The 18,957-nt window shown below is 46.0% G+C and overlaps 3 protein-coding genes across 7 annotated transcripts in view; 2 read left to right on the top strand and 1 right to left on the bottom strand.

Moving 5' to 3' along the window:
* The window catches only part of F8 (coagulation factor VIII), a 131,666-nt gene that overhangs the window by 15,464 nt on the left and 97,245 nt on the right, over window positions 1-18,957 (bottom strand). For all 5 annotated transcript variants that reach the window (XM_069463242.1, XM_069463243.1, XM_069463245.1 and 2 more), the window contains 4 exons: window positions 16,832-16,987; window positions 3,821-3,965; window positions 3,262-3,410; window positions 2,303-2,479 (listed from right to left, as the gene is read on the bottom strand). In XM_069463242.1, coding sequence (XP_069319343.1) covers window positions 2,303-2,479; window positions 3,262-3,410; window positions 3,821-3,965; window positions 16,832-16,987 — 627 coding nt within the window. The remainder of the gene's footprint in view (window positions 1-2,302; window positions 2,480-3,261; window positions 3,411-3,820; window positions 3,966-16,831; window positions 16,988-18,957) is intronic.
* Window positions 8,479-8,885, top strand: LOC138379068 (histone H2A-Bbd type 2/3-like). Its single transcript, XM_069464339.1, has one exon. It carries the CDS (start codon window positions 8,479-8,481, stop codon window positions 8,818-8,820), a length of 342 nt encoding a protein of 113 aa, XP_069320440.1. The 3' UTR covers window positions 8,821-8,885.
* Window positions 10,015-12,230, top strand: LOC138378125 (40-kDa huntingtin-associated protein). The gene has a single exon (XM_069463427.1). The coding sequence runs from the start codon at window positions 10,181-10,183 to the stop codon at window positions 11,297-11,299; it is 1,119 nt and encodes a 372-aa protein (XP_069319528.1). The 5' UTR covers window positions 10,015-10,180; the 3' UTR covers window positions 11,300-12,230.

Below are 18,957 nucleotides of genomic sequence, written 5' to 3'. Positions count from 1 at the left end.
TCTGAGGCAGTTGCCATGCAAGATAATGTTGATTCTCCTCAGGACCCACCTACACCACCTCTCTTTGTTTTTAGACCTAAAACTATGCTCAAGATACAGCAAATCCTTGAAGGTGAGGTACAAAGTATGAACCATGAGAAGGGGCACTACATTCAAAAAGAACTACTTGAGTTTTCTAATTTATACTAATATATCCTGGAACAATGTGTGGGAATGGATACTAAGAATGTGGGATAATGGTGGAAGAAACATAAAGTTGTATCAGTCTGAATTTATTGATACAGGCTCACTGAGAAAAGATTCTGTATGTAATGTTGCAGCTTGTGGAATTAGAAAAGACTCTAATAGTTTGTTTGGTAGGTTGGCTGAAACATGGACCAAAAGGTGGCCCACAGTGAGTGAGATAAAAATGATGGACTTGTCTTGGATTAATATAGAGAAAGACATTCCAAGGCTTAGGGAGATTGGGACATTAGAGTGTATTTGTACTTTAAAATCTACTCACCCACCCTGGGTGAGATATATCAGGAGATATATCTTTCACCACAACTGTGAGACATAGATCTGTGAGGGGAGCCCCGGCATCCCTGAAGAGCTCTGTGATTGCTCTTCTGTGTAGGCTGGACCTTACAGTGGGAACTGCTGCCGCTAAATTGGGAAACCTACATGCAATGGGAATAATTGGATCTCAGGATTCCTTAGGGTATCTCTTAGTATTGCCATGCCCTGTGACTAGGGTTAATGGAAAACGGCAGCAACCCAATTCAGGCAGGCCTAATAGTGGCCCAGGCCTTTCAGGAATGAAAGTTTAAGTCACCCCACCAAGTAAAGAACCACAACCAGTTGAGGTACTTGTTGAAGGAAAGGAGAATGGGTAGTGGGAGAAGGTAGTTATAAATACCAGCTATAACCATGTGACTAATTACAAAAATGAGGACTGTCATTGTCATAAGTATTTCCTGATTATTTTGTTATGAATGTTTGTTTGTATGTATGTATAATATTTTTGTTTTATTCCTTTCCTTATCTCCTTATCATATAACATATGATGTATTGACTATATAATAGTATTTAAGTATCATTAACTTTACTTCATAGTATTTATGTCATGAGATATCAAGGAGAAGACTAAGCTTTTTCCTCCCTTCAGACTTGAACTAAAAAATCTTAGCTCTTCCTGGGTCTCAAGGCTCCTCTGGGTCATCTCCAGCTTGCTGATTCACCCTGCAGATCTTGGGACTTGTCAGCCTCCATATTAGTCCAATTCCATATATGAGATTATATATAATATAATCTCCTATTGGTCTGTTTCTTTGGATATCCCTAATTAATGCACTCATATAAGCAGAATCATACAATATTTATCCTTTTATGTCTGGACTATTCACTTAGAATGTTTTCAAAGTTTGTCCATGTTGTAGCATGCATCAGAGATATAACCTTTTTTAAATGGGGACTTCCTCTATAGTCTATCAATTGTCTAGACTTTAGTTCACCAAACTGCTAGAAGCAGAAGTGTTTAATACAGTCTTGAGGGATTAGGGTATTATTCTTGGAGGAGATGATGTTCATCTGAGACTTAAAGAATGAGTCAGATGAAAGGTGTAGTAGGAGGTTGCTGGAAAAATATTCCTGGTAGAAGAAACAGTATGTATATAAAAGCCTGGTGTGAGATATAATGTGCTGTAATCAGGGACCTGAGAATTTCTTAGTAAAGATAGAGCTTGTAGAGCAAGAGGGAAAGTGGCAAGAGACTGTACTAGAGAGATTGATAAGGGCCACATCATGGTGAATTCTTGGTGAAAAAGAATATAAACAATACCATAGGTATGAACTAGTTCTTCCTCCATTACTCATGGGATGATAAGACTTTATGTCATGTCTTCTAATCAGCACATTTGTTGAATTATCCAGAAAACTCAAATCAAGAATGAAGACTGTCCAGACCATTAAAGTTAAAGGTCAGCAAGGCTTGGGGATCTTGCTGATGAGGATACAAACATCATTAAGCATTTGGCAAATAACTCTCATTCTTCTTCATCCCTCTGATTCTTGCCATTATCCCGAATGACATTAACATCTGTGAGGAGAATCAACTCTCGGCTCTATTCTACCCTTTTCTTGGGATGTCTCCTTGTTTTTAGAGTCACTCTGTTCTCTCAGAATGCCTTTCACAGTGTCCTGTTACCATAGGTACTCAGTAAATTGTACCCTGAAAGTTTGGTCATATACCAACCTTGTTATTTTTCTAAATGTCAAGCTCTAGGGGAGTTTTTTTGTCTTTCATATGAGAGCAGCATACCTTTACTTTGCCATTCTGAAAAAAGAGAGTCCAGTGATGGCCATCTTGACTGCTGGAGATGAGGAACTCCTTCACATACATGCTGGTAAGGAGAGATTTTACTCCCTGGGTGGTAATTCCTGTGACTTTAATTGTCTTCTGGAAGTCCACTTGCAGCCATTCTTTTGGATTATTCACCTGGGGAAGTCAGTGTCAGACTAGTATCCTCTTGATCACCATTTGCTCCCAGAAATCCCCAAATCCCTTGTTAACCAGTACTTTTTATCATAGCACTTATTACTCTGTATTACAAGGATTTTTCAGTTTCCCTTCTTAGACTCTAAGCAACTTGAGGACCAAAATATTTCATAATTCATCTCTGCATCCCTAGGGTCAGCCATTTAATAGGTGCCTAGTCAATGTTTGCTGAATGAATACATGAACCACATATAGACTGAGTATAAAAAGTTTGGCAATGTGGTATGCAACCTATTTTTGTTTAAAATAAGCCCCTAGAGGAGCAGAGAAAATTAATTCCATTCATTCCCCACTACAAAAGCTATTCAGTGATTGAAAAATCACTGGGTGGCTCTGGAAAATATTTGTGCATGACTGTAACCCTTTCCTTTGAAGTAATGAGAAACCTGGAAAGAAAGCTAAGTGTTGACATTTATCTGTAAAATATACATTGGCTACTACAATTCTTTGACAGATATTAGCCCAGTAGTGGATATAGAGATTCTTCTTCTAGGAGGTTCAATTAGGGATCATTTTCCCTGAAGGATGCTATGAGAAATCACATGGCACATCCACTAAAGCCTGTGGGTTGTCTGCCCATAGTCAGCCTTCCCTGACACTCTTTTTAGGAATAACAGTTGACAGAAATACCTCTGAAGAAATAATCAAGGGATTCCCCTGTTTTTCCCCAACCGCTACTCCCTTCTCTGGACTGGTTAAATGGTAAGTCTGTTGCCTCTTACCTGTGGTCTCCAGGCATTAGTCCTTCCCTGGAGGTGAAGTCGGGCTTGTGAAGGAGACCAGGTGGCAAACATGTTGGTGAGGCAGGATGAGGCAGTAATCTGTGCATCTGATATTTCTTTACTCTCCATTCCCAATGGCATGCTGCAACCTCAAAGAAATGAATGGAGAATGTTATCACAAGGACAGCCTGTGTCCTAGGTTATACTGGGCTGTCTCCACCTATACTCTAGGGCTATTGTCATCATGACATCATGTTTCAGGCATTAACTTTTGCAGAGATTCTATTATTGTTAACATGTCCCTGTTTTCTGTACAGCTCTGCTCAGCTCTGTTTGATTTTCCTTGTTAATAGTAGCATAGGAGGTGGCTGCCTCTGGGGAATGCCATGGTTATGGTAAAAAAGCCCTGGCTTTATCTAAGACTTTGCTGGTTTTAGGTCTGATAGTTCTGTGTCCTGAGACTGGGACTCCCTTCCCCCCAGCTTCAGGATAACTAGGAAAGTTAGTCACCTTACCCGTGGTTGGGCGAGGAGTGGATATGGGATGACTTGGCACTTACTATTTAAATCACAGCCCATCAACTCCATACGAAGAGTGCTGCGGATGCTATAATGAGTTGGGTGCAAACGGATGTACCGAGCAATAATTGGAGGGTTAAAAATATTGTGTTTTATCCCAGATGAATCCACATTGCCAAAGAATACCTGTAGAGAGGGGTTAGCACAAGTACATGGAAAGTGAATACAGAGTGTAAAGCAATTTCTCCCAATCACATCTTCCTTCTAGTTTTGCTTTATGCATTTCTCAAGAGCATACAACATCCAAATAAAACAATTATGGCTAGAAAGATGTTAGGGCAGTATACCAAAAGAGGAAAGCACCAGGAAGGAGAGTGGAACAAGAGAGATTAGGTCTGGGGCCAGTGAAGTAGTTTTCTATTTTGGGTTCCTGTAGAGGGCTCATAAAAGTTGAGGAAGCCATTTAGGACTTTGATACTCCAGCATGGTTCACAAACCACCAGCAGCAGCATCATTTGGAAGCAATTACATAGTAGCAGGGGAGTGATATCAGTGAGTTGGTTGAATAGGAGGTCCCCAGCTCATATCCTCTTACAGAAACAATAATTTGGGAGCTGTCTATGGACAAAAATGCCTTTGTGGGAGCCTTGGAATCCAAGTAGGAAGTTGATAAACCCTAGAGTAGCCCGAGACTGAGGATGGCTGCTTTGATGAGGCAGGCTTACATCCTGGTGGTGGGCCTGCCAACCATGGTTCTGGCTGTGGACCCAGAAGCAGCCTAGAACCCTGTGGACTTGGCTCCAGCCCTGCTTGTATATGGTCCTGCCACCAGCCCTATGTGTCAAAGGATCTGGAGGAACAACTCCCATTGGCACCACCAGTAACAGGCCTGTTAACTATGAACCCTGAAGTGGCCCTGTACTCAGCCCTAGTACTGCACCACCATGGTCTGGGGGCAGTTCTTCCTGCCCAGGAAACTGATGGGAGCCATGGACGGGGGATGGGTAAGGGTATCGTGGCAGGGGTGGTATGGAGCTCAGGCGGTGATGAGTGGTCCATTTCCTAACAGGCCATGGACTGGTAATGGGCCACAGCCCAGGGGTTGGGCACCACAGGCCCAGGGTATCCAGTGAAAGAAATTTCTAAGCACCAAAGACTTCAAGGAGTGGCAGGGCTCCTTTTAACAGCTTACAATCAGATATGGCAGCAAAGGAATGACTTAAAGTTGGCATTTATAATTAAAAGGGAAGCAGAGCATAAAAATTTGGAAAATTCTCAGCCTGGCCATGTGTTAGAGAAGGAAAGAGCATTTTCAGGAGTGTAAACCAAGCAGGCTGCACAGCAAGCATTTGCTAGAGAGATGAGCATAGATGAAAGGGAGCCAGGTGTTAATAGCCAAGACAATGGGAAAAAGGCCCCAAAGGCACTTCAGATATCTTTCAGGCAGCCCCTCCCATCACAGGCCCAGAGGCCTAAAATGCTTTCAGGGGCTGCCCTGAACCACCTCAGGATATTTCTCTTGGCATCCCTGCTGCTCCACCACCAGCTGCAGCTCAAAGGGCCTCAGCTACTGCTTGGACCACTGCTCCAGAAAGTGCAAGCAGTAAGCCTTGGTGGTGCCCATGCGGTGCTAACTCTGCAGGCATTCCAAGTGCAAGAGTAGTGGAGGCTTGGCAGCTTCCACCTAGATTTCAGAGGAGGTACTGGAAAGCCTGGGTGCCCAGGAAGAAACCTGCCAAACGGGCAGAGACCCCACAGAGAGACTCTACTAATGCCATGCCAGCTGGAAATGTGGGGTTGGAGTCCCCACAGAGCGTCCCCAACAGGGCACTTCCTAGTGGAGCTGTGGGAGCAGAGCCACCATCCTCCAGACCCAAGAATTATAGAGCCACTAGCTATGTGCAATCTCACCCTGGAAAAGCCATGGGCATTGGATGCAAACTCATGAGAGCAGCTGTGTGGGCTTTGCCCAGCAAAGCCATGGGGATGAGGCTGTCCAAGACCTTGGGAGTCCACCCCTCAAACCAGTGTGCCCTGGATGCAAGACATGGAGTCAAAGATTATTTCAGAGCTTTAAGATTTAATGTTTTCCCTGTTGGATTTTACACTTGTGTGGGGCCTGTTACCCCTTTCTTTTGGCCAATTTCTCCCTTTTGGAATGAAAATGTTTACCAATGTCTATTATACCATTGTATCTTGGAAGTAAATAATTTGTTTTTGATTTTACAGGCTCACAGCTGGAAGGAACTTGTCTTGAGTCTCAGATGAGACTTTGGACTTTAGACTTTGAAGTCAGTGCTGGAATGAGTTAAGACTTGGGGGGACTATCAGGAAGGGATGATTGTATTTTGTATGTGAGAAGGACATGAGATTTGAGGGCCCAGAGGAAGAATGCTATGGTTTGGCTATGTTTTGTTTGGCCTTACAAAAACTCATGTTGAAATTTGATCTCCAATGTTGGCGGCAGGGCCTAATGGGAGGTGTTTGAGTCATTTAGGTGGCTCCCTCTTGAAAAGCTTGGTGGTCTCCTTGCAGTAATGAGTGAGTTCTTGCTCTATTAGTTTCCATGAGAGCTGATTGTTGAATGGAGCCTGGAACCTCCTCACTCTTTTACTTCCTCTATCACCATGTGATCTCTGCACATGCCAATTTCCCTCACATTTCTGCTGTTAGTGGAAGCGGTCTGAGGCTTTCACTAGATGCAGGTGCTGGAGCCATGCTTCTTGTACAGCCTGCAGAACTGTGACTCAAATATATTAGTTGGTGCAAAAGTAATTGTGGTTTTAACATTGTTGAAATTTGCCATTTGATATTAAAATACATTTTTAAATAAATATGGTTATGTCATACATCATTTCAATGTGCATTTCTTGCATTATATATTTTTGCTAATAACATTACTTGCTGTTTATTTTCTATTTCTTTTAGACTATGGAAATGATGTTAGACAAAAAGTAAATTTGAGCAATTTTCTTATTCAAGTTCAAAATAGGTTGTAAAGCAATGGAAACAACTTGCACCATCAACAACGCATTTGGCCCAGGAACTGCTAATGAACATACAGTGCACTGGTGGTTCAAGAAGTTTTGCAAAGGAAACAAAAGGCTTGACGATGAGGGGCGCAGTGGCCAGCCATCGGAAGTTGACAATGACCAATTGAGAGCAATCATTGAAACTGATCCTATTACAGCTACACGAGAAGCTGTCCAAGAACTCATCATTGTCGACCATTCTACAGTCATTCGGCATTTGAAGCAAATTAGAAACGTGAGAAAGCTCCATAAGTGGATGCCTCATGAGTTGACCGAAAATAAAAAAAAAAAAATCGTCATTTTGAAGTGTTGTCCTCTCTTCTTGTACGTAACAACAATGAACCAGTTCTCAATTTGATTGTGACATGTGACAAAAAGTGTATTTTGTATAACAACTGGTGACAATCAGCTCAGTGGTTGGACCAAGAAGAATCTCCAAAACACTTCCCAAAGCCAAAGTTACATCACAAAAAGGTCATGGTCACTGTTTGGTGGTCTGCTGCCAGTCTGGTTCCCTACAGCTTTCTGAATCCTGGCGAAACCAGGACATCTGAGAAGTATGCTTAGCAGATCCATGAGATGCACTGAAACACCTGCAGCTGGTATTGGTCAACAGAAAGGGCCCAATTCTTCTCCCTGACAACACCAAACCGCACATTGTACAACCAATGCTTCAAAAGTTGAACAAATTGGGCCACGAAATTTTGCCTCATCCACCACATTCACCTGACATCTCGCCAAGGGACTACCCCTTCTTCAAGCATCCCGACAATTTCTTGCAGGGAAAAGGCTTCCACAACCAGGAGGATGCAGAAAATGCTTTCTAAGAGGTCGTTGAATCCCAAAGCATGGATTTTTATGCTACAGCAATAAACAAACTTATTTATCATTGACAAAAATGTGTTGATTGTAATGGTTCCTATTTTGATTAATAAAGATGTGTTTGAGCCTAGTTATAATGATTTAAAATTCACTGTCCAAAACAGCAATTACTTTTGCACCAACCTAATATCTCTTTTCTATATAAATTGCCAAGTCTCAGGTATCCATTTATAGCAACACAAAGAACCAAATCTATGGGAAATCTCCAGAATATGCAAACTCCACAGACAGAAAGCAGGTTATCAGTTGCCAGGGACTATGGGGAGTGTGGGGGTGGTGGGGGTGGGGGTGGCGGTGGCATGTGTGTGGGTACGTGTGTACGTGGGACGTGGTGCAGGGTATGGGGAGTGACTGCTTAATGGGTACAGGGGTTTCTTCTGGGGGTGGTGAAAATGTTTTGCAGCTAGATGGTCGTGATGGCTGCACAACAATGTGAATGTACTTATTGGCACTGAGTCCTACCGACCCTTCCCCACCCCTCCATCTTTGGCACCATGTTCCCATCCAGTAGGAAGCGGGAGTTCCAGCAAGGAGAGGGTCCAGGGTCGAGGGTGAGCAGCATCCTCCCACCCCACGGCCTGCCAGTTCTAAGCCCAGGCCTGCTGCACGCGGGCCACCTGGGAGGCAATGACGCCACCGGATGTGCGTGTCACGCAGCCGACTCCCTGACCAATGAGGGACTGGTCCGTGGTCGTTAGGGTACAGAGTACTGGACTGAGGACCGGCATCTTGAGAGGCATCGCGTCGAGCTAGGCCGGGCGGAGATATCGCACGCATTGTCCAGCATGCCGGGCAGGCAGAGCCGTCGAGGGTCGTCCCATCGTCAGAGCCGGACCTGCTCTCGCACAGCCAGAGCCGAGCTGGTGTTCTCAGTGAGCCACATGGAGCGCCTTCTGCGGGAGGGCCACTATTCCCCGAGGCTGAGCGGCAGCGCCCCGGTGTTCCTTGCTGCTGTTGTCCAGTACCTGACGGCCAAGGTCCTGGAGCTGGCGGGCAACGAGGCCCAGAACAGCGGCAGGAGGCGCATCACCCCGCAGATGGTGGACATGGCCATCCACAACAGCCCGCTGCTAAGTGGACTCTTCAGGACAACCACAGTCTCCCAGGTTGCCCCGGGCCAGGAGTAGCTGCTGACACCTGGCTCCCGGGCCTCAGCCATCCTTCCCTCCACCCGTCTATCCCCCCACCAGGAGCCAAACTCGCCCCTCTCTCTGGCCAGCCAGGGCAACCCCGCTTGCCCTGCGCATTCAGCAAGTTCTGTCAATAAAGCGTTTAAAGAAACCGACGGGCCTGCTTGAGTCACTTTGCATCGGAGGGGGTTGTGAGACATCCATAGCCGGAGGGAGGGAAGGGCAGGTGGTGGGGGTCTCGGTGTCTGGGGTGGGGAGGGAGTCACGGATGCCACGGAGGAACAGAGACATCTATAACTGGACAGAGGGAAGGGTAGGGGGCCGGGGTCTCAGGGTGTGGTGGGGTGGCAATTGGGGATGGCACAGTGGAGCAGGGACATCCATACCAGAAGGGAGGCAAAGGCAGGGGGTGTGGGTCTCGGTGTGGGGTGGGGTGGGAGTCAGGGATGGCGCAGAGGAGCAGAGACATCCATAGACGGAGGGAGCGAAGGGCAGGGGGTCGGGGTCTCGGGGTGTGATCGGGTGGAGTGGGAGACAGGGATGACACGGTGGAGCACAGATATCCATAGCGCAGGGAGTGAAGTGCAGGAGTTTGGGGTCTCGGGGTAAGGTGGGGTGGGTTGGGAGTCAGGGATGGCACAGAGGAGCAGTCTCTCCCTGTGACAGTGCAGCAGTTGGCCCTGGGTGGGAAGTGCTGGCTAGGGTGGGAGCACAGAAGACTCCCCCATAGGCCCTCAGCAAGTCAGGGCCTGCCTGGTGAATTCCCCAGTCATGGGGTTTGCTGGGGTGTAGCTCAAGATCATGACTGCGGTGTCTTCTAAAGGCAGCCAGTGTTGGGGTGCAGAGGTGAAAGAAGCGGTCCGCATGGGCTCCAATGGAGCAGGGACTTTGGGCGGGAACAGAGGAGTGACAAGGGGAAACATCCCAGAAATACACAAACACGGAATGAGGATAACGCAGGATCACGAGTGTGGCTTTGTGGGTGTCCAAATGGAGATGCTAAGGGACGCCCTTAGCAACAGAGAGACAAGCAGAACCTAGCAACGTTTGGCGCCAGGCCTGGACCCGCCTGCCGCGCAGGATCCTGGATTTGATTTGCATCCAGAGCAGGCGTCAGGCCAGCCTCCGCCCCAAGTCCTTTGATTTGCATACGCCGCTGGCAAGTGGGCCAGGCCCCGCCTCCGATCCCGCTCTTTGCATATCACCAGGGCAACGGCTCTGCCTAGGGCTCCGGAGCGGGCGCGGTTTCGCCGACCAGCCTCTGGGAGGCGCAGGGCACGTCGCGGCCCCCCAACCGGTGGTGCCGCCACGTCCACTGGCTGCGTCAGCGCGCCCAGAAACGCTGGGGACGGCGACCATGGCGGCGGCCGCGGCCGGCCTGGGCGGCGGCGCGGGGCTCGGCCTGGATGCCGGGGACTTCCTGGCCCGGTACCGGCTGGTGTCGAACAAGCTGAAGAAGCGGTTCCTGCGGAAGCCGAACGTGGCGGAGGCCGGCGAGCAGTTCGGGCAGCTGGGCCGGGAGCTGCGCGCCCAGGAGTGCCTGCCGTACGCGGCCTGGTGCCAGCTGGCGGTGGCGCGCTGCCAGCAGGCGCTTTTCCACGGGCCCGGGGAGGCGCTGGCCCTCACCGAGGCCGCGCGCCTCTTCCTGCGGCAGGAGCGCGACGCGCGCCAGCGCCTGGTCTGCCCCGCCGCCTACGGGGAGCCGCTGCAGGCTGCCGCCAGCGCCCTGGGCGCCGCCGTGCGCCTGCACCTCGAGCTGGGCCAGCCGGCCGCCGCCGCCGCCCTCTGCCTCGAGCTGGCCGCCGCCCTGCGCGACCTGGGTCAGCCGGCTGCCGCCGCCGGTCACTTCCAGCGCGCCGCCCAGCTCCAGCTGCCCCAGCTGCCGCTGGCCGCGCTGCAGGCGCTCGGCGAGTCTGCCTCCTGCCAGCTGCTGGCGCGCGACTACACCGGCGCCTTGGCGGTCTTCACGCGCATGCAGCGCCTGGCGCGGGAGCACGGCGGCCATCCCGTGCCGCCTCCGCCGCCACCACTGCCGCCGACGCCGACGCCCCAGCCCGGACCCGGCGCGACACCCGCCCTGCCCGCCGCGCTGCTCCCCCCGAACGCCGGCTCTACGGCTCCTTCTCCCGCAGCCCTGGGCGCCTTCTCAGACGTGCTGGTCCGCTGCGAGGTGTCTCGCGTGCTCCTGCTGCTGCTCCTGCAACCACCGCCCGGCAAGCTGCTGCCGGAGCATGCCCAGACCCTGGAGAAGTACTCCTGGGAGGCTTTTGACAGCCACGGGCAGGAATGCAGTGGCCAGCTTCCCGAGGAGCTCTTTCTGCTGCTCCAGTCCCTGGTCATGGCTACCCACGAAAAGGACACGGAAGCCATCAAGTCGCTGCAAGTGGACATGTGGCCACTGTTGACTGCTGAGCAGAACCACCTCCTTCACCTCGTTCTGCAAGAAGCCGTCTCCCCCTCGGGACAGGGGATCTGATGATAAATCACGGTAACCAAATGACTTTGTGCCTGCTCTCAAACCTCACACATCCACCTTTGCATTTGGGGAGAAAGAAGAGACATCGTTCCTGGTTCTACGTTTTATGTTACCCCTGTTGCCACCGTAGGAATGTAGTGGACTGAAAGTTACCTGTATCCCAAACGCTTATTTTCATAATAGTGGGAGAAAAACACATTTCGATAGAATCAGAGTAGAGGATATGGCTCTCTTCCAAAAAACTGCAACGTAAAAATGAGAATCCCTTTAATCTCTTTCCTCCTCTTCTCCCACCCAGCGCCGCCTCCCACCCCCATCTTTGTTTCATAGTGATGATTTCATTTTGCACGGCTCTGTCTAAATTCCTCAGCTATGTGATTTCATCGTGACACTCATGGCTTAGACACTAGTATCTCTGTGTCTTTGTGATCACCAGATCGCTCCCTTGACTCACCCGCACTATACCGACGTGCGGGAGTCATTTTATTCCTTACAGCTTTGTTGTTGCTGCAGCCCTCAATCCAGGATAATGCTCTTCTAGTACCCTTCACCTGTGGTTTAGATGGACTCCATCTGCACAATGTGACTATCTCATCTACTTGTCAGGGGGCAATAGGCAGCACCAGAGAGTTCTCTTTCAGGTACAGCATGTATTCCTTCCTTTGAAATTTACAGTAGGCCTAGTATGTGGGCCTAGCATGGGGAGCAATGAATCTACAGGCCATCTGTGAGGCAGTCCTTACTCAGATCCCTGCAATGCAAGTGTGTCCAGTGCAACAGTTCCAGTGCCAGTGTATCTGTTTGCATAGAATTCACAGTTCTGGCTCTGTCCCAGGAGGTATCTGGAATCTACATTGTGACTTTTATTTAACTCAAATATTTAAACAGAGCATGGCTCTTTGGTATTGTGTGATCACGTGAATGTAAGGCAGTGTCCTCTTTGTTCCCCAACAGCAGGAGGGCGTTCTATTTTAAAACAGTAAGTTTCCAAGGCTTTTTGGTCCAAATGTTCCATGCAAACCGACTTAGGTGTTTTCTTACCTATTGTGTTATTTTTACACTTTTGAAAGGGATGATATGAACTCTTCAGAATAAAACCTCTTTCTCAAACATTCAACTTTGGGAAAGTGCATCCTTTAGACTGAAATTGTACACAATAAGTAATCTTTGGGGCTACTGAGGACACAGTTGGGGGCGGGGGAGGTGATGTTTTTGTGTTTTTATTGGTGTTGTTTGGAGGGTGGGGGAGAGGTGTGGAGGGTCGTCACTGTGAGTTAAGTGCCTCGAAATGGATGGGACTTTTAGGGTATTCTTTTCTGCTTCTAGTTCTACTTCAGTGAGGTGGAAGTGATGGGAAATACAGGAGCAGCCCATTTGAGACAGATCCAGCCAACATTCATCTGCTCCCACTTGGCTGCCAGGAAGGGTCCTACGTAGTCCTAAAAGCCTAGCCCAACTTATTGCAAAAGTGGTAAGGGCATATGCTCCTTTAGTCTTTGGCTTATTTTTTTTTTCCTTTCCTGGTACGCTCCTCTCAACCCGGGCTGCAGGCCTGGCCAGCTGCCTTATTCTCTTATGGCCCAATAATGTCGAGGTTTTATGGAGCATGACTGGTGATAATTTGTTGCGTTCGGGCTTAAGGAGAAGCCTCCTTAGGCCTCTGGGTCAGAGAGGTGAGGGAGGGATATCCAGAGAGTCAGGTGTTGGGTATACAGGCATAATTCTAGGAAACACTAAAACTCCTTGTTTTCCATTTGCCATGGCTCATTTAATGTATCTCACTCAGAAACTTGACAGCAGGCCTAACCGGGCCAAGGCCAGATTTCACCATTTCTGACAGAGTTCTCTTGTAATATGTCCCTCTAATACCAACATTAACACTGATTTCTAACATGCCAAAGACAAATATTATTAAAGGACACAGATTAGTTTGCTTTTTAACTTGAAAACCAAGGGAGAAAGGCCCTTATCATTGAAATGTTCATGGACAATTCCAAATTCACATTCAAAATATTTTAAACTGTTGAACACGGTGGCAGTGATCCTTGAAGGGTGTTGGGGTTCCCCTTCTCCCCATTATGAGGTGCTCCTATAATGAGAAATACTGCTTATGAAAGAGTATTTTATATGTGGATGGTACAAATACATTCGAGAACCACGATGTTGGAGGAAGATGATCAAGACTGAAATTAGTAAATTTAGGCAAGCTCTGGGATCCAGAGGGTTCTGGTACTAAGGCTTAATGTTAACTGTCTGGGCATCTCTACTGCCATTAGAGTAGACCAGCAGTCCAGTCCACTAACTTTTTCTGTAAAGGGCCAGAGAGATAGAAATATGTTAGTCTTTACAGGCCACAGGTGGTCTCTGTTGCATACTCTTCTTTGTTTGTTTTTGTAATCCTTTAAACGTGTAATAACCATTCGTAACTCACAGTCCTCACAAAAGCAGACTGCAGGCCAAATTCGTAGGCTATAGTTTGCCCATTCCTGTGTTAGAACTCAAGGACTGTTTGCTAAAGGAATAAACCTCATGAGAGTGGTTAATAAATAAGTTATCCTTATCACGGAGAAACAAAGTTCAAAAGTAAGTAAACTAGGCATTCAACTCTAGATTGTTGGAAACAAACAAACAAACCAAAAGAAAGTAAAGGAGAATTTTTAAAGGTTTGAACAGAAATTAATGATTTAGAAACAGCTCTTTCAAAACCATGTTTGATTTTAAAACCAAGAGTTGATTCTTTGAGAAACTAATAGAATAGGCAACCACTTGCCAACTCTGATAAAGAGGGAGAAAGACATATATATGTGTTTACAGATACAGATATGTGGCACGGGAAGGGAGATAAGACTCTACACATTTACAGCAGTTTACTCAAGGCAACACAAATGAGAGTATCAATAACCATAAAAGGATTGGAAAAGGCAGTCAAGTATCTGTCTCTAAATAAGGAACAATGCTCAAGTGGCTTTTTCATCTACAAAATGCCTACATTAATTAAACTATTCTAGAACAATAGTTTCATGGGAAAAAATGGAAGCTTTTCCAATTTATTTTCAAGTTTAATGTAACTCTCATGCCAAATCCTGATAAGTAGAGCCCCTGGCAAAGGTAAACCAATTTTATTTGTAAATATAGAGAAGTTCTAAAATTAAAATGTTGGCAAATTGGATCCAGCTAAGTTTTAAATGATTATACAGTATGACTGAGCAAAGTTTTCCTAGGCGTTAGCACAGTTGTGTACTGAAGCCCTCTTGCACTGGCTTGTGACAGCCAATCGTATACATCTCTTCCCAGCTCTGCATTCAATGACATCACATCTATAGCTTGAAGTCAGGCATGATGGGAGTAGTATTTATATCATGGAAATCGGCAAATTCTACAAACCAAGGGCTTTTCTCCCTAGCCTCTCGTCACTTTGCCCCTGAGTTGGTTATCACTTGCCAGCACACTATTGAATGTTAAGAGTAACTTGATAACAGGAAGGAGAGGAAATGTGATCATGTCAAAGATGCCAGAAAAACATTTGACAAAATTCAGCTGCCATTCCAAATAAAGTAGGAATAGAAGGAAACTTTTTAACCATGATTTTAAAGTATTTGTTTGAAACTGGGTGAACAATATACGAAATAGTGAACATGGCATACATTCCCATTAAAGTCAGGAACGAGATAGGCTTATTGGTTGGTGCGGTTGTGTATATGTGTGTATGTATCTCAATCACAAAAACATTTAGGGTGATTGCTATTTCCTGTTTACCAGGTACTGTCAGCACCAATTACTGTATGAAATATGGTTCCCACAAAGAACATGGAACACACAAATGAGGATAATTTGAGGAAGATTTAATAAAGGTACTAGTTCGGAAGGTGGGGGGACAGGGTATTACCATCTCTAGACCTGAAAGGGTAAGGAGAGAATTGGGTAGATTGTTTTAGTGGCTTAAAGAAAGACCACAAATTCTTTGACATTCCTCCCGTTGAGAATTAGGGTCTGTTTCCCTTCCCCTTGAATGTGGGTGGATGTGTGATTTGATTCTAACCCACAGGATGTATTGAAAGTGATGCTGCATAACATAGAAGACTAGGTCAGAAAAGCTGATGTAGTCTCCACCTTGTTAGCTGGAAAACTTAACTTGGAGGCCCTAAGATGACATGTAAGAAGTCCGACTACCTTGATACTGACATGCTGTGAGAAAGCCCAGGCCTCAGGGAAAAGCCAGGTAAAGTTACTTCAGTCAACAACTGCAGATTCTGTCCTAGCTGAAAGCCATTACCAGCCACCAGAAATGCAAATAAAGATACTTCCACATGATTCCGGTACCAAGCTGTTAAATATTCTTGGCTGAGGCCCCAGATGTGGAGCAGACACTGCCCAGCCCCACTGTGCCCTGTCCAGAGTCCTGACCTACAGAATCCATGAACAAAACAAAATGTTTGTTCTTATGACACCAAATTTTGGAGTGGTTTGGTGCACAGCAATAGTAACTGGTACAGGTAGGGAAAGCCACTCTGAGGGGAGCAGTGACCTTCAGTGGACAGATACAGTCACAAGGAGGAAGTCAGGATGATAAACGTGCCAATCTTACTCTCCTTCTTTCCTCTACTCTTTTGCCAGTGCTCCCTGTTGGTGAAACGCAACCAAAGGCTAGAGGACAAGGTAGGCTGTTGTAGTCTATACAGGCTTGCATCACAGAACAAGAAGCAGGGCAGAGAGGCAGGAAAATGGATGTAAGGGGGCAAACAAAAGTTATCTTGTGCAGGCCCATCTGTGGACTTTGAACTTTATTCTGAAGACAAGAAGAAGACATTGAGAGCTTTTAGGCAGGGGATTGATAAGATGATTATCCTGAAAATGATGTGCAGCTTTTATTGGAGACTAGAAACAAGGGAAGACTAGTTAGAAGTGTAACATAATAGATCAAGTGTGAGGTGATGGGCCCTTGGTAAGAGCAGTATAAGTGGAAATAAGGAAGTGATGTGACAGGCAAACGGAGAATTGACCAGATTCAGATTCATCAGGGGGAATAAAAATGAGGGAAGAGTAGGCAAAAATGCTAAGGTTTTAAACCTGTTTAAATAAAGGTCATGAACCCATCCTTAAAAATTCATCGATTTTCAAGGTTTCACCCATCCTTTCATGTGGAAGACACAATTTTTTTTTCTCCATTCATGGTATTACCCCCTAAACTCAAGTATTTCACCTACTCCCCACTGGTCATCTCAACCTGATTGCCCTATCATCACCTCAAAGCTAGGATATCCATAAGCAAACTCACAATCTTATCAATGCACTCAGTTCTGAATCACATATTTCTGTCAATAGAGCATCTTTTCATTTCTAGCATCTATGAGAACCTTGACACTACTACATTTTTGTTTATATTTCCACAATCACTCCTAATGCCCAAAGGTGAAAAATTCTTTTTTGGAGTTAAGTTTGCAGAAGCTAGGAGCGTTTGTCCAATATCTGAAATCTGTCAAGAGCTCTTTAAAGAAGAATTCGTGCAATCTATGGAAAGGACTAATTACATACCATTAACGTCCCAGTGGAATTTCCTCGATAAGTTTGCCACTTCTTCCCATCAAGACTATACATGATGATAAACTGAGAGATGTAGAGGCTGGAGAGCTTCTGACGGGCACCCTGGGTCTTGATGCCGTGAATAATCATTGGTGCCAACAGATCCACCTACCAATTAAAACAACACTTTAACTTGTTTTTAAATGTGTGTACTACCTCCTGAAATTAATTATTGGCTTAGGAAGAATCTACATTGGTACAGATGTGCCCAGCATTACCTTAGATGTGCAGGTGAAGCAGACACCAATGTTGGAATTTGGATGTGTGTGAAACTGTGGGATAAACAGTGGGAATGAGTAGGAAAGTGCTTATTGAGTTCTCAGCCTGCTTTCTGGCAAACTAGACTATTTCCAAATCATTGAGCCCCCAGTGCCTCTGCATACACAGCCTTTATGCTGCCTAGGTGGACCCACATAATCTAATGCTTTGCCCACACTCAGCCTCAGCCTAGCCAAAGCCAATTTCCTTCCCACTCCCCAGACCAGCCCCATCCCAACATCACTATCAATGATCAACTGCTATGCCTCCTTGAAGCGTTCTTCAGAAACTATTTCTCCTGGTTAGATTTCTCTGATTCACCCAGACAAATTTAGTGCTGCTTCTTCTATGCTTCCACTTCACTTTATATATGACTTCATTATAGCAAATTATTGCACCATATTATAAAGGCTGCTTTGCTTTTCTGCCTTCCTTATTAGACCCAGATCCTTAGGGCAGTAAACCTGTTTGAGTTACCTAACATTTCTTTTTTTTTTTTTTAGACAGAGTCTCACTCTGTTGCCCAGGCTAGAGTGCCGTGGCATCAGCCTAGCTCACAGCAACCTCAAACTCCTGAGCTCAAGCGATCCTACTGTCTCAGCCTCCTGAGTAGCTGGGACTACAGGCATGCCCCACCATGCCCGGCTATTTTTTTCTATATATATATATTTTTTAGCTGTCCATATAATTTCTTTCTATTTTTAGTAGAGATGGGGTCTCGCTCTTGCTCAGGCTGGTCTCGAACTCCTGAGCTCAAACGATCCGCCCACCTCGGCCTCCCAGAGTGCTAGGATTACAGGCGTGAGCCACCGCGCCCGGCCTGAGTTACCTAACATTTCTGTGTCTCAATTTGTTTATCAGTAAAGTGGAGATAATATTAGTGTTTGTCTCCAAGGGTTACCGTAAAGATCAAAGAATTAATACATGCAATGTGCTGAGTTCAGTGCCTAGCATATACTGGACACTCAATAAATGTTAGTTTTTATATTCTCTCTAGCCCCAGCACCTAACATGGTATCTGGTATAATACTGATGCATAGCAAATGCTTTGGAATGAATGAGTGAATATGGCAGAGTGGTAAGGAATGGTTGGTTCTCAAAGAAGAGGTCATGGACCATGCAGCATTACAAGAGGTATCAGTTTCTGCTCTAACAAGCAAGACAAACTTAACATGTCCTTACAGAAGCCTGGCATGTCCAGATTGGACTAGTCATGACTCTTGTGCTTAATAACGGTCTCCTTCAGTTGACTGTAAGTTCCATGCATACACTCATTCAAAGAATATTTTTTAGCACTTGCTATGTGCCAAGCACTGTTTTAGGTACTGGGAATAGAGTAGTAAACAAGAGATAGAACCCTGCCCTCATGGAATTTACATTTGAGTAGGAGAAACAGACTCTATATCGTTTATATGTTTTTATTTGTTTATAGCATCAAGTAGTGATAGGTGCAGGAGAAAAGAAGCCGTGTAACAGGACAGAGTGTGTCAAGGTTTTCAGAAGCTACAGCATTGTCCTTTCCCAGATTAGATGGTATTCCCAATTGAAGGCAGTTTATTTTTCATCTTGGAGTTGTATAAATAACTGAAAGCACCAGGTGCAGAAATCATGATTTTTATTTAATTGACTTGTATTGTTTCTTTATGCAGCTAGAGTATAAGAGTTCTTTATTGTACCACTGATTATTGTGTCTTCTAGCAGTTTTAATAAAGACTTGCCAGGCCAATTTACATTTTGTAACTGATGAATGCTTGGCAAAGTGCCAAGCTTATCTACTTCATCTTCTTGTGCCTCTTGTACATTATAATTGGCCCCTGGGA

The sequence above is a fragment of the Eulemur rufifrons genome, chromosome 30 (genome assembly GCF_041146395.1).
Source record: "Eulemur rufifrons isolate Redbay chromosome 30, OSU_ERuf_1, whole genome shotgun sequence".
Lineage (NCBI taxonomy): Eukaryota > Metazoa > Chordata > Mammalia > Primates > Lemuridae > Eulemur > Eulemur rufifrons.
Note: the sequence above shows the minus strand (reverse complement) of the source record. Positions and strands in the feature narration are given on the sequence as shown.

Excerpts from the sequence above, each read along its gene's own strand:
- LOC138379068 (XM_069464339.1), top strand. The coding sequence starts at position 8,479 with ATGCCGGGCAGGCAGAGCCGTCGAGGGTCGTCCCATCGTCAGAGCCGG.
- LOC138378125 (XM_069463427.1), top strand. The coding sequence starts at position 10,181 with ATGGCGGCGGCCGCGGCCGGCCTGGGCGGCGGCGCGGGGCTCGGCCTG.